The sequence below is a fragment of the Pecten maximus genome, chromosome 14 (genome assembly GCF_902652985.1).
Source record: "Pecten maximus chromosome 14, xPecMax1.1, whole genome shotgun sequence".
Lineage (NCBI taxonomy): Eukaryota > Metazoa > Mollusca > Bivalvia > Pectinida > Pectinidae > Pecten > Pecten maximus.
Genome location: NC_047028.1, coordinates 8723934 through 8740409, shown reverse-complemented (window position 1 = coordinate 8740409; position 16476 = coordinate 8723934). Strand labels below are relative to the sequence as shown.

At 41.4% G+C, this 16476-nt stretch overlaps 1 protein-coding gene across 7 annotated transcripts in view; it reads right to left on the bottom strand.

Annotated features, from left to right (window-relative positions):
* Positions 1–16476, bottom strand: part of LOC117342022 (disks large homolog 2-like) — a 264368-nt gene that overhangs the window by 89142 nt on the left and 158750 nt on the right. For all 7 annotated transcript variants that reach the window (XM_033903973.1, XM_033903974.1, XM_033903975.1 and 4 more), the window contains 5 exons: positions 11606–11708; positions 5746–5812; positions 5326–5462; positions 3543–3684; positions 322–436 (listed from right to left, as the gene is read on the bottom strand). In XM_033903973.1, the coding sequence (XP_033759864.1) occupies positions 322–436; positions 3543–3684; positions 5326–5462; positions 5746–5812; positions 11606–11708 (564 nt within the window). The remainder of the gene's footprint in view (positions 1–321; positions 437–3542; positions 3685–5325; positions 5463–5745; positions 5813–11605; positions 11709–16476) is intronic.

The following is a 16476-nucleotide window of genomic DNA, read 5'->3' as shown; positions in this document are numbered from 1 at the left end:
GTTTTCTATCTAACTGTTTATCTCGGACTGGGATCGATTTACGATGTAAATAATTTAACTTTTAACATGCCAGTACTATATTATTATTTTATTTTGACTTGAGTTTTATTACTGAACCAGAGAGTAGACAAAAAACCAACAAAACAAGGGCTTGCCTTCTTTAGTTTAGTGACATGTTCAATCATTTTCTCAATTTAATTTTTTTCTATAACTATTTCATTTTAAATTTCAGGACAAATATATATTTTTCTGTTTTAAATAATATGCTTTAAACATGTCACTATACTAAGAAGCCCCCAAGGAGTTGGCCATGTTCCTTACCTTGGAAAGTCGTCATTTTCATAATTGTTGAGTTTGGGTGGAGTGCTGGGAGATGGCGTAGGTCTGTCTGGGGTGGACAATGGTACACTAGCAACGCTCTCTATCTTTCTGTTCACTGTTGAAAAACATAATAATGATATATCTATCTCAATATCTTATGAAGATGAATTCTTGATGATGATAATGAGTACACATGGCTGTCAAAAGAAAACAATAGAAAGTGAAGATGTGTCTGATACAATGATGTCCTATTACAAGATTATTAGATTTTAAAATGAAGTCAAATAGAAGCCTGTGATTGTTATGTTCACCACAGCTAAGGTATAAATAGAGGTTACACAACGAGTGGTTGTTTGATATGGAATTTATTTCACACAAGTAAGTTATTTTTTAAAAGTTACAAAAGACACGAGCTTTAGCGAGTGTTTTTTGCAAATTTTAAAAAATAACTTACGAGTGTGAAATAAATTCCATATCCAACAATTTCGAGTCGTGTGACCTGTTTCTACCACAATAATATCGGCTTGAATCAAAGGGAAACGTGGCCAAGTATAATTTCGCGTATGGAAATAAAGTGTACCGGTGACGTCCGGGACCCGGTGATGTGACGTCATTAGATTATTGATGACGTCAATAACAATTGCAGCTTGGGTCAAAGTTCACCGTGTTAGCCAAATCGAAATGCGTACAGAGTTTATACCACGTTTGGTATAAACAGATTGTTAATCAACAGCTGTAATGATTAACTGATGGTCTGAGAGTTGAATAACACAGGGTATTGTGGTAGAATGTGCAATAAACTCATGTTAAGAAACAAAACAGTTGGACTGTGACACTTTATCTCATATTTTGCATTAGAACATAAAGATTATTTTACTTACACCATAACAATGTAAACAGATCCGCTTTGTTCTGACCTGTCTCCTTTTTTACACTGGACCACAAACAAAAATAAATTCTGTGAAAAGCTCACTATGAACTGCGCACTTCTACATAAAATTTTGGCGGGCCTTTTAGGACTTCAAAATGGAACTGTTGGTGATAGATCAACTTAACAGGAGGCAGTATATAGTGTGACCTTTGAACCATACATGTATTTAACCTTACCTGGAGGGGAGGGGTCCTGATGACCAATCTGGAGCAGTATGGTATAAACTTTTAACCCTAGTTATGTTTAACCTTACCTTACCTGTAGGGGAGGGGTCCTGATGACCAGTCCGGAGCAGTATGGTATAAACTTTTAACCCTAGTTATGTTTAACCTTACCTGGAGGGGAGGGGTCCTGATGACCAGTCCGGAGCAGTCTGGTATGAACTTTTAACCCTAGTTATGTTTAACCTTACCTTACCTGTAGGGGAGGGGTCCTGATGACCAGTCCGGAGCAGTATGGTATACACTTTTAACCCTAGTTATGTCTAACCTTACCTGGAGGGGAGGGGTCCTGATGACCAGTCTGGAGCAGTATGGTATAAACTTTTAACCCTAGTTATGTTTAACCTTACCTGGAGGGGAGGGGTCCTGATGACCAGTCCGGAGCAGTATGGTATAAACTTTTAACCCTAGTTATGTTTAACCTTACCTGGAAGGGAGGGGTCCTGATGACCAGTCCGGAGCAGTATGGTATAAACTTTTAACCCTAGTTATGTTTAACCTTACCTGGAGGGGAGGGGTCCTGATGACCAGTCCGGAGCAGTATGGTATGAACTTTTAACCCTAGTTATGTCTAACCTTACCTGGAGGGGAGGGGTCCTGATGACCAGTCCGGAGCAGTATGGTATGAACTTTTAACCCTAGTTATGTTTAACCTTACCTTACCTGTAGGGGAGGGGTCCTGATGACCAGTTCGGAGCAGTATGGTATAAACTTTTAACCCTAGTTATGTTTAACCTTACCTGTAGGGGAGGGGTCCTGATGACCAGTCTGGAGCAGTATGGTATAAACTTTTAACCCTAGTTATGTTTAACCTTACCTTACCTGTAGGGGAGGGGTCCTGATGACCAGTCCGGAGCAGTATGGTATAAACTTTTAACCCTAGTTATGTTTAACCTTACCTGGAAGGGAGGGGTCCTGATGACCAGTCCGGAGCAGTATGGTATGAACTTTTAACCCTAGTTATGTTTAACCTTACCTGGAAGGGAGGGGTCCTGATGACCAGTCCGGAGCAGTATGGTATGAACTTTTAACCCTAGGTATGTTTAACCTTACCTGTAGGGGAGGGGTCCTGATGACCAGTCCGGAGCAGTATGGTATAAACTTTTAACCCTAGTTATGTTTAACCTTACCTGGAGGGGAGGGGTCCTGATGACCAGTCCGGAGCAGTATGGTATAAACTTTTAACCCTAGTTATGTTTAACCTTACCTTACCTGTAGGGGAGGGGTCCTGATGACCAGTCCGGAGCAGTATGGTATGAACTTTTAACCCTAGTTATGTTTAACCTTACCTGTAGGGGAGGGGTCCTGATGACCAGTCCGGAGCAGTATGGTATAAACTTTTAACCCTAGTTATGTCTAACCTTACCTGTAGGGGAGGGGTCCTGATGACCAGTCCGGAGCAGTATGGTATGAACTTTTAACCCTAGTTATGTTTAACCTTACCTGTAGGGGAGGGGTCCTGATGACCAGTCCGGAGCAGTATGGTATAAACTTTTAACCCTAGTTATGTCTAACCTTACCTGTAGGGGAGGGGTCCTGATGACCAGTCCGGAGCAGTATGGTATGAACTTTTAACCCTAGTTATGTTTAACCTTACCTGGAAGGGAGGGGTCCTGATGACCAGTCCGGAGCAGTATGGTATAAACTTTTAACCCTAGTTATGTTTAACCTTACCTTACCTGTAGGGGAGGGGTCCTGATGACCAGTCCGGAGCAGTATGGTATAAACTTTTAACCCTAGTTATGTTTAACCTTACCTTACCTGTAGGGGAGGGGTCCTGATGACCAGTCCGGAGCAGTATGGTATAAACTTTTAACCCTAGTTATGTTTAACCTTACCTGTAGGGGAGGGGTCCTGATGACCAGTCCGGAGCAGTATGGTATAAACTTTTAACCCTAGTTATGTTTAACCTTACCTGGAGGGGAGGGGTCCTGATGACCAGTCTGGAGCAGTATGGTATGAACTTTTAACCCTAGTTATGTTTAACCTTACCTGTAGGGGAGGGGTCCTGATGACCAGTCCGGAGCAGTATGGTATGAACTTTTAACCCTAGGTATGTTTAACCTTACCTGGAGGGGAGGGGTCCTGAAGAACACTGTCTGGCGGTACATATGAAGGTTTAGCTATTGTTAATCGTACAACTTCCTGTGTGGCTTTCAGCGCTGCAACTGCCTCCTCATGACTCACATTCTCTAAGTTTTCATCATTCACCTGATACCAGAACAAAGTACATTACTCTTAATTGTAATGGGAGAAAGTCAATATGTTTATGGTTGATTCGACAGCTGTAAAATACATTAAATATCAGACACATTAAATACCTAATCAAATTAACTAACTTAGTGTAATAAATCAAATGAGAACATATCAAATCTCCTACAGAGACAACGACGACCAACACACAAAACATTATCAAAGAGAGGTAACTCTGAACATTTTAACACAAAGTTTGCCTTATCCCTGTCAAAAGGGAGATAATCCACACAGGATTGTTCCAACAAGAATGTTCATCAAATATTATCCAAGTGATTGCCTTTGTAGATTACACTTTCACACATTTTCTGATTCCATAAGTTGAATTAGCTTATCCTGATATTGCATTTACAAAATCATAAACTTCAGATGTTTCATTTTCTGCAAAATTCATGCTTGATTCATGTACACTTTGCAATCTTTAAAAAAACAGACTGGGAAAAGAAAGTTTATTTAGTACAATATATAAACATAAAGTCTGTCACTCATGGCTACATGGCTATCAGTAATACATACAGCAATAAGTCTACCACCCATGGCCAGGCGGCTATCAGTAATACATACAGCAATAAGTCTACCACCCATGGCCAGGCGGCCGTCAGTAATACATACAGCAATAAGTCTACCACCCATGGCCAGGCGGCCGTCAGTAATACATACAGCAATAAGTCTACCACCCATGGCCAGGCGGCCGTCAGTAATACATACAGCGATAAGTCTACCGCCCATGCCCAGGCGGCCGTCAGTAATACATACAGCAATAAGTCTGTCGCCCATGGCTAGGCGGCCATAAGTAATACATACAGCGATAAGTCTGTCGCCCATGGCCAGGCGGCCGTCAGTAATACATACAGCAATAAGTCTGTCGACCGTGGCCGCCGCGATAAGTCTGTCGCCCATGGCCACGCGGCCATCAGTAATACATACAGCAATAAGTCTGTCGCCCATGACCAGGTGGCCGTCAGTAATACATACAGCAATAAGTCTGTCGCCCATGGCCAGGCGGCCGTCAGTAATACATACAGCAATAAGTCTGTCGCCCATGACCAGGCGGCTATAAGTAATACCTACAGCGATAAGTCTGTCACCCATGGCTAGGGGGCCGTCAGTAATACATACAGCAATAAGTCTACTGCCCATGGCTAGGCGGCTGTCAGTAATACATACAGCGATAAGTCTGTCACCCATGGCCAGGCGGCCATAAGTAATACATATAGCAATAAGTCTGTCACCCATGGCCAGGGGGCCATAAGTAATACATACAGCAATAAGTCTACTGCCTATGGCCAGGCGGCCATAAGTAATACATATAGCAATAAGTCTACCACCTATGACCAGGCGGCCGTCAGTAATACATACAGCGATAAGTCTGTCGCCCATGGCTAGGCGGCCATAAGTAATACATACAGCGATAAGTCTGTCGCCCATGGCCAGATGGCCGTCAGTGATACATACAGCAATAAGTCTGTCGCCCATGGTCAGGTAGCTGTCAGTAATACATACAGCAGTAAGTCTGTCACCCATGGCCAGGCGGGCGTCAGTAATACATACAGCAATAAGTCTACCACCCATGACCAGGCGGCCGTCAGTAATACATACAGCGATAAGTCTGTCGCCCATGGCTAGGCGGCCATCCTGCTCGGCTGCTCCACCCTCAATAATCTTGGTGACGAAGATCCCATTGTCACCTGGTATGTGTTGGTTACCAATACCTCCAGCAATACTGAAGCCTAACCCTGTAACGTGACATATTGGACAGTAAGTTTTGAACTATCACACAACTTTGCATTAATAAAAACATCTTAACTTTTCCTGTAATGTTTACATAATTCAACCATCACATCAAAAATAACAAAATTTTCCCATCAGACTTCTTGAACAAATTCTTACAGATTTTGCAGCTTCTGTCTTTTTCAAATGGAGTAGATACATTTAATGACCAGCACGAGGTTTATTGGTGTATGTAGTCAATCTTGGAGCCTATGATAAACACTGTACATAGTAAATAGATATATTTACCCTTGTTCCCCTTCACCAACTCTACCTCAAGCACGTTCTCCAATGGTGCTCGCAGTCTTTTAACATACTGTAAGACAAAAATTTTGAATCAGTTTTCATTTCATAAAAGATTTTATAAAACAATTCTTAAAAGGTTTTTATAAAACTTTTGTGAGTCTTTGCAAGAAATTTTAAAATGTCGAAACAAGTTTCATAAAACATCATATAAAATAATAACAAATTAAAGATACTTTTTCTCACATAACTCGGAAATATATCATATGAGTGAAATCACTAGATAACAGATATATATATATATAACTTAGCAACACAAATGACGAAGGAAGACAACTTTTTGACTCGTGCCCTGACCGGGCCTCGAACTCACGATCTACGGCACCCAATCGCCTAGCCAGAAATACCCGCAGCTTATACCGCTGCGCCACATCGGCGTTCTTAAAATAGAATGTTTCAATGGCGCAGTGATGGTCGGCCCGATACCCTGACATGATCATTGTGGGAGTCGTCTATAAGATGATATGAATACCTGGATCGCATTGTATTTACATACATGGATACGAATTGTACATATATTATATATATTTCTAAAAACAATGATTTTGATGAAGATAATTTAGATGACACACCGTCAGGTAGAACAATGCTTTTGACGAAGATAATTGAGGAGACATCACTGGTAAGGACAAAAGTCAAGATAATAGAGGAGACATCATTGAGGAGACATCACAGGTAAGAACAGAAGTCAAGATAATAGAGGAGACATCATTGAGGAGACATCACAGGTAAGAACAGAAGTCAAGATAATTGAGGAGACATCATTGAGGAGACATCACAGGTAAGAACAGAAGTCAAGATAATGGGGAGACATCATTGAGGAGACATCACAGGTAAGAACAAATGTCAAGATAATTGAGGAGACATCATTGAGGAGACATCACAGGTAAGAATAAATGTCAAGATAATTGAGGAGACATCACTTAGGAGACATCACAGGTAAGAACATAAGTCAAGATAATTGAGGAGACATCATTGAGGAGACATCATAGGTAAGAACATAAGTCAAGATAATTGAGGAGACATCACTTGAGGAGACATCACAGGTAAGAACAAATGTCAAGAGAATTTAGGAGACATCATTGAGGAGACATCACTGGTAAGAACTGAAGTCAAGAGAATTGAGGATTTTTGAATAAAGAAACAAAGTTGAAGGTGTTGACATCTCTATTGTTGAATTATGTTCACATCCCTCTGAAACTACTTAAGCTGGGCTTACTATATGCATCAACCAATGGGAGGCTATGTACCTTCTGTCACATGTACTCCAACACACTCCTGTTACATCCCCAGTGGTTGGTCGACAATAAAGATTGACTAGTGTCAGGCCACCATCTTCAACAATCGCTAGGGGAGTTGTACTTATATTTGATATAACTGTGTCACATGCTAAACACTAAAGTTAAGGAATAGCTGAACTATCAATTAACATGTGATTCCCCTGACAGTTTGACTAACACACAGCCTCTCATCTGACTAGCACGCAAAAATGGCAACATAGTTTGAAGTGTAGTTATAAACTACACTGGAATATACCAATACAGGGAAAAACAGTACTTTTTATAAGCTTTTTTGTTTTTTTCTTCTCCCGACAACTCAACTTCTGTATTTCATTGTGTAGATTGTTCAAGACATTTCCATGATAGGAAAAGCTAGCGTAAAGTAACAGCCTGAAGATGAAGAATCCTACTGTTACATGGCGGTAGTATTAAGATTCAGATCCTTCGGATTAATTATATAGCATTGTACTTCAGGAATAACCTGAAATAATTTCCTTTACATGCAATACAAAGCATAGTGCTCTATTTATAGTACCAGTGACCTTGACTTTTAACCTGAAAAGCAATCCAAAGAAAGTAATTCTGGGACAGATAACTCTTGACCATAAGTGTGACACCCCTACCTCCTGATCCTGTGTGTGTGACACCCCTACCTCCTGATCCTGTGTGTGTGACACCCCTACCTCCTGATCCTGTGTGTGTGACACCCCTACCTCCTGATCCTGTGTCTGTGACACTCCTACCTCCTGATCCTGTGTCTGTGACACCCCTACCTCCTGATCCTGTGTGTGTGACACCCCTACCTCCTGATCCTGTGTGTGTGACACCCCTACCTCCTGATCCTGTGTGTGTGACACCCCTACCTCCTGATCCTGTGTGTGACACCCCTACCTCCTGATCCTGTGTGTGTGACACCCCTACCTCCTGATCCTGTGTCTGTGACACCCCTACCTCCTGATCCTGTGTCTGTGACACCCCTACCTCCTGATCCTGTGTCTGACACCCCTACCTCCTGATCCTGTGTCTGACACTTCTACCTCCTGATCCTGTGTGTGTGACGCCCATACCTCCTGATCCTGTGTCTGTGACACCCCTTCCTCCTGATCCTGTGTCTGTGACACCCCTACCTCCTGATCCTGTGTGTGTGACACCCCTACCTCCTGATCCTGTTTGTGTGACACTTCTTCCTCCTGATCCTGTGTTTGTGACACCCCTACCTCCTGATCCTGTGTGTGTGACACCCCTACCGCCTGATCCTGTGTCTGTGACACCCCTACCTCCTGATCCTGTGTGTGTGACACCCCTACCTCCTGATCCTGTGTGTGTGACACCCCTATCTCCTGATCCTGTGTCTGTGACACCCCTACCTCCTGATCCTGTGTCTGTGACACCCCTACCTCCTGATCCTGTGTCTGTGACACCCCTACCTCCTGATCCTGTGTCTGTGACACCCCTACCTCCTGATCCTGTGTCTGACACTTCTACCACCTGATCCTGTGTCTGTGACACCCCTTCCCCCTGATCCTGTGTCTATGACACCCCTACCTCCTGATCCTGTGTGTGTGACACCCCTACCTCCTGATCCTGTGTGTGTGACACTTCTTCCTCCTGATCCTGTGTTTGTGACACCCCTACCTCCTGATCCTGTGTGTGTGACACCCCTACCTCCTGATCCTGTGTCTGTGACACCCCTTCCTCCTGATCCTGTGTGTGTGACACCCCTACCTCCTGATCCAGTGTCTGTAACACCCCTACCTCCTGATCCTGTGTGTGACACCCCTACCTCCTGATCCTGTGTGTGACACCCCTACCTCCTGATCCTGTGTGTGTGACACCCCTACCTCCTGATCCTGTGTGTGACACCCCTACCTCCTGATCCTGTGTCTGTGACACCCCTACCTCCTAATCCTGTGTCTGTGACACCCCTACCTCCTGATCCTGTGTCTGTGACACCCCAACCTCCTGATCCAGTGTCTGTGACACCCCTACCTCCTGATCCTGTGTCTGTGACACCCCTACCTCCTGATCCTGTGTCTGTGACACCCCTACCTCCTGATCCTGTGTCTGTGACACCCCTACCTCCTGATCCTGTGTCTGTGACACCCTTACCTCCTGATCCTGTGTCTGTGACACCCTTACCTCCTGATCCTGTGTGTGTGACACCCCTACCTCCTGATCCTGTGTGTGTGACACTTCTACCTCCTGATCCTGTGTGTGTGACACCCCTACCTCCTGATCCTGTGTGTGTGACACTTCTTCCTCCTGATCCTGTGTCTGTGACACCCATACCTCCTGATCCTGTGTCTGTGACACCCCTACCTCCTGATCCTGTGTCTGTGACACCCTTACCTCCTGATCCTGTGTCTGTGACACCCCTACCTCCTGATCCTGTGTCTGTGACACCCCTACCTCCTGATTCTGTGTTTGTGACACCCCTACCTCCTGATCCTGTGTGTGACACCCCTGCCTCCTGATCCTGTGTGTGACACCCCTACCTCCTGATTCTGTGTCTGTGACACCCCTACCTCCTGATCCTGTATATGTGACACCCTTACCTCCTGATCCTGTGTCTGTGACACCCCTACCTCCTGATCCTGTGTCTGTGACACCCCTACCTCCTGATCCTGTGTCTGTGACACCCCTACCACCTGATCCTGTGTCTGTGACACTCCTACCTCCTGATCCTGTGTCTGTGACAACCCTACCTCCTGATTCTGTGTGTGTGACACCCCTACCTCCTGATCCTGTGTCTGTGACAACCCTACCTCCTGATTCTGTGTGTGTGACACCCCTACCTCCTGATCCTGTGTCTGTGACAACCCTACCTCCTGATCCTGTGTCTGTGACAACCCTACCTCCTGATTCTGTGTGTGTGACACCCCTACCTCCTGATCCTGTGTCTGACACCCCTACCTCCTGATCCTGTGTCTGTGACAACCCTACCTCCTGATTCTGTGTGTGTGACACCCTTACCTCCTGATCCTGTGTCTGTGACACCCCTACCTCCTGATCCTGTGTCTGACACCCCTACCTCCTGATCACCCAGAATTGTCGTGTCTGTGACACCTAAAACTGTGACCACCACAAGCACTGCCTAACACTGATTCTTAAAGTTGTGGACCAAACAGAATGGTAAGCAGATCCTTTACTGTCTGAGATAACAGTTGTCCACTTATAACCCCATACTGATGTCCATAAAACATCTACACTCAAAGAAATCTGGAACCTTCCTCTATATCATTGAAGACAAGATGCTATTACAATGACATGGACCAGTACTCTTTGTAAAGGAGTTCTCTCCTCAGTCTGTCCAACAAATCTCTATCAACATTAATTCTCAGACAGGAAGTCATCTTATCTTCATGTTCTCTGTGATATACCACAATAAACCTGTTAAATAATTACTATTATGCAAGATAACACAGATTTGAACATATTGATGTTGAGCAGCACAGTGACAAGTCTTCTAAACCAAAACTCATATTATACATTCAGGTCAACTACATACAACACCTTGTCCCTGAGTGCTGACCTAATTCCCGAGATGTTGACCTTTGTCCTTAAAAGCTGACTTATATTTCTGGATGTTGACCTTCCTCCCCGAGTGCTGACCTATGTCCCAGAATGTTGATCATTGTCTCTAGATGTTGACCTTTGTCCATGAGTGCTGACCTTTGTCCATGAGTGCTGACCTTTGTCCATGAATGCTGACCCTTTGTCCCTAGATGTTGACCTTTGTCCATGAGTGCTGACCTATGTCCCTGAATGTTAACCTATGTCCTTAGATGTTGACCTTTGTCCCCGAGTACTGACATATGTCCCTGAGTATTGACCATTTGTCCCTAGATGTTGATATTTGTCCCCGAGTGCTGACCATTTGTCCCTAGATGTTGATATTTGTCCCTGAGTGCTGACCATTTGTCCCTAGATGTTGATATTTGTCCATGAGTACTGACCCATGTCCCTGGATGTTGACCCTTGTCCCCGAGTACTGACATTTATCCCTGGTGCAGACCTATGTCCCTAAGTAATAAGACCTATGTCTTATGATGATGACTTTTGTCCTCAATGCTGACCCATGTACCTGGATGTTGACCTTTGTCCCCGAGTACTGACATTTATCCCTGGTGCAGACCTTTGTCCCTAAGTAATAAGACCTATGTCTTATGATGATGACTTTTGTCCCCAATGCTGACCGATGTTCCTGCATGTTGACCTTTAGCAGAACATCATGGTGTCAACACCTACCGGAGTTTCAACTTTCTTTTTGTACTATCATTTTTACAAGGGAGTAAAAGTGTCTTAAAAGAAATTTGGTTGAAAAAAACATGAAAGGTAATGATGAGAAAATAATGGAGTTAAACTCAGTCTAAAAAAGACTTAAACATATGGAACGACAACAGGAAATGAACCTTGTAACGTACTCAGTGTAGCAGGGGTCTTTATTGAACTCTTCACACATAGGATGTTTAAATACTGGAGATATATCTGATACGTTGGTCAAGGTTTGATGACAGAAATCTTACCAAAACTACCCGTGTTCCTGCCTGCTTGAGTGCGTCAACTGCCGCGGAATGTGTAGCCTGAGATACGTCTGTCTCATTCACCTTCACGATGATGTCGTTCATTCTGAAAAACACACACAAAATCATTAGTCGGTGCGGAAAGTAGATAAGTAAGTTCTAGAAAAAAATGTACGAGTTGCAGTTTTTAAGATTGTATCTTTTGTTAAATAATATTTGTACATGGTCCCCACCCCCTCTATTAAAAAAAAAATCGTAACAATTTTGAATAAAAATCAATTTGGTGATGTATGCATAGAATTTCAAAGAAATTATCCTGTATATTGACATGAATACATTATGCATATGTATTTCAAAAATAGTTTACAAATGGCGGGACTATTTTTCACTTTTAGGAGATGTTTCATCCCTTACTGAACATCCTATAAAAGCTCTGACAGAGAATAACAACCCAATGACTGTCTAACCCAAAACTTCTCAACTGAACCCTTGGGTGACAAGGTGACAGAGAAAGTGTTACCCGCAAGGTGACAGACAAATTGTAACCCTCAAGGTGACAGACACCTTGTAACCCTCAAGGTGACAGACACCTTGTAACCCTAAAGGTGACGGACCAATTGTAACCCTCAAGATGACAGACACCTTGTAACCCTCAAGGTGACAGACACATTGTAACCCTCAAGGTGACAGAAAAATTGTAACCCTCAAGGTGACAGAAAAATTGTAACCCTCAAGGTGACAGACACATTCTCACTCTCAGGGTGACAAATTCTCAGTCAAGGTTAAGTTACGACCTTCAAGGTGACAGAGAAATTGTAACCCTATTGCTGTATTGTTTCAGGAAATAGACATGAAATCTGTTTTTTTTTTAAATTTCTGAACTGATATCAGGGATATGTTTGATTTATAAAAAAAACCCAAATAAAGTGGACCTTTATATAGACAATACACAACATCCTACTATACCAATACTTGTTTCGATCAAACTACTATTAAGTTTCATTGCACAGACATTAACAACTTGTAAAATAAAACATAAACAAGCACTCGTCCTTGATTTGATAGTGATAGCCCCTCCAGCATGGGGTAGCACCTTCACTGTTGGATCCCGATCAAATTAGCTAGCCAAGGCAAATGTTTGTTTTACTGTCGATCATGAAAAATTCATAGTTTACACGATCCTAGCAAAGCTGTTCACACTATTACCCGATAGGATCCCAACCATCAGACAGGACGCAGTTTTATCAGGATAGATGGCCGAGGGAACCTCAGGAAGTCACAGCCACAAATAGCAGCACAAATAATTCAACGTAGCAAATCATCAATCAATAGCTATACAAACTTGACACCTATTATTGATAAGAAGTCTTAACACTAGAGCCTCCAGGTAGAAATGATATCATAGTTTTCCCTAATACTACAGCATACCAATCTGATTTCCCCTTCCATGTATTACTGTGATGAGTAATACGGTCAGGGGATCCTAGCTACCAAAAGTTTCCATTTCATTTTTGTCAGGTACTCCGATTTCCTCCCGCAGTAAGATCCCTAGGGAATACCTCCATATGGGCCAACAAGTATGATTAATATAAGGCGATATTTATAAAACTGGTTTCACAATTGTTATAAAATAAATAAAGTTTTAAAAGTTTCCATTACACGGTAAAGAGCTAGAAGAAGACAATTATAAGTTGTAAAACTTGTGTCCAATTCCTTTTGAAATGTTTTCAAATAAAATATGTTTAAACTAAACTAGAGCTAAACAAAGTTTACAATTTTAAAAGTCCTCCTTTACACACGAAGGAGCTACTAGTAATCAGTTCTTTCTCTCATTCATTTAATCAATCATTTATTTATCCCCTACTACATCATCCAACATAGTTAGAAATAACCTTTGCCCTTTCAACTCCCATCCAATATTTGTTCTCTCCGTCATCAAGATTACAGTTTCTGTTTTAAACAGAATAATGCATACCAATTTAATTCAGATCGAGTAACTAAAAGGTTAAAGACAAAGACCTTTCACTTTTAACTTAAAATCAAAATTGACATTTGAAGAGCATTTCTAAAGCTTAAATTAGAACAATACAATAATGAGTGAATAAATGTAATCACACAAGGTCAAGGTTGTATCTCTCAGAATTGACAGAGCAGTTATTTTAGGAGAATATTTCTGTTTTTACCACTAATGACCACAGAATCTTTGACAGTTAACTCCTAATCCATAGAATTGTTTTGTCCTGCAGCCTCGGACAGAATGACATCATTAGCAATGTTCTCACCGTTGACAAAGGTCACGACCTGATCTATGCCGATCTGTGACTTGTGTTGTGTAATAACAGTAAGTACGGGAATCAACAGACGACTTGTCACATAATTGCCTCTCCTTCCCGGACAGTTCTATATCGGTAACACACCTCTCTATCAACCCAACATTGAGTTGTCAATCTCATACCAGAATCATCATACGACCCACGTAAATGGGATCCATAGCATCCGATTATATGTTTCTAATGTTATCTCCTCAGGAAATTATCACACGACAAACATTTACAGGCTATTTACATCATCTAATCACACAGTTACAAAGTTACATCAATCTCATATAATTATCATTTGAGTTACGTTAACCTAAACAGGATATATATACATCCTCCGAACTTTCAGTTTTAATCATCATTCTCATATTCAAATTCATATAGTCAAAGATTGATGTCTATGTAAACAGGATACACACATCCTCTCCAAACCTATAGATCTAGTCATTATTCTCGTATTCATATGCCTAGCCCTCAACATTTTGTCTTGTGTTCATATTCTGCTTATTATATGCTCAATGTTTTTAGCTCCGAACAGGAATAAACATCTCGTTTCCTAACTCGACCTAATGACAAGACATTTTAAAGAGGATTAACCTGGGCAGGCCTGTCTGATCAATGGCATTATACGATAGTTTGACAGTCGTATGTCCAATTATTCTGTGATTGGCCATGATATTACTGTTACATAACAACAGTATTTCTACAGATGTATACCCATTACACAGCCAGTGGTAATATATAATAGTTATACCCATTATACAGTAAGAGGTAACAAGAGTTATATAAACCAGGATTCATCAATATACCCATTATACAGCCAGAGGTAACAAGAGTTATATAAACCAGGATTCATCAACATATACCCATTATACAGCCAGAGGTAACAAGAGTTATATAAACCAGGATTCATCAATATACCCATTATACAGTAAGAGGTAACAAGAGTTATATAAACCAGGATTCATCAATATACCCATTATACAGCCAGTGGTAACAAGAGTTATATAAACCAGGATTCATCAATATACCCATTATACAGAAAGAGGTAACAAGAGTTATATAAACCAGGATTCATCAATATACTCATTATACAGCCAGAGGTAACAAGAGTTATATAAACCAGGATTCATCAATATACCCATTATACAGCCAGAGGTAACAAGAGTTATATAAACCAGGATTCATCAATATACCCATTATACAGCCAGAGGTAACAAGAGTTATATAAACCAGGATTCATCAATATACCCATTATACAGCCAGAGGTAACAAGAGTTATATAAACCAGGATTCATCAACATATACCCATTATACAGCCAGAGGTAACAAGAGTTATATAAACCAGGATTCATCAATATACCCATTATACAGTAAGAGGTAACAAGAGTTATATAAACCAGGATTCATCAATATACCCATTATACAGCCAGTGGTAACAAGAGTTATATAAACCAGGATTCATCAATATACCCATTATACAGAAAGAGGTAACAAGAGTTATATAAACCAGGATTCATCAATATACTCATTATACAGCCAGTGGTAACAACAGTTATATAAACCAGGATTCATCAATACACCCATTATACAGCCAGTGGTAACAAGAGTTATATAAACCAGGATTCATCAATACACCCATTACACAGCCAGAGGTAATATATAATAGAGTTATACCCATTATACAGCCAGTGGTAACAAGAGTTATATAAACCAGGATTCATCAATACACCCATTATACAACCAGAGGTAACCAGTGTTATATAAACCAGGATTCATCAACATATATACCCATTACACAGCCAGTGGTAACAAGAGTTATATAAACCAGGATTCATCAATATACCCATTATACAGCCAGTGGTAACAAGAGTTATATAAACCAGGATTCATCAATACACCCATTATACAGCCAGTGGTAACAAGAGTTATATAAACCAGGATTCATCAATATATATACCCATTACACAGCCAGTGGTAACAAGAGTTATATAAACCAGGATTCATCAATACACCCATTATACAACCAGAGGTAACCAGTGTTATATAAACCAGGATTCATCAACATATATACCCATTACACAGCCAGTGGTAACAAGAGTTATATAAACCAGGATTCATCAACATATATACCCATTACACAGCCAGTGGTAACAAGAGTTATATAAACCAGGATTCATCAATACACCCATTATACAGCCAGAGGTAACAAGAGTTATATAAACCAGGATTCATCAATACACCCATTATACAGCCAGTGGTAACAAGAGTTATATAAACCAGGATTCATCAACATATATACCCATTACACAGCCAGTGGTAACAAGAGTTATATAAACCAGGATTCATCAATATACCCATTATACAGCCAGAGGTAACAAGAGTTATATAAACCAGGATTCATCAATACACCCATTATACAGCCAGAGGTAACAAGAGTTATATAAACCAGGATTCATCAATACACCCATTATACAGCCAGTGGTAACAAGAGTTATATAAACCAGGATTCATCAACATATATACCCATTACACAGCCAGTGGTAACAAGAGTTA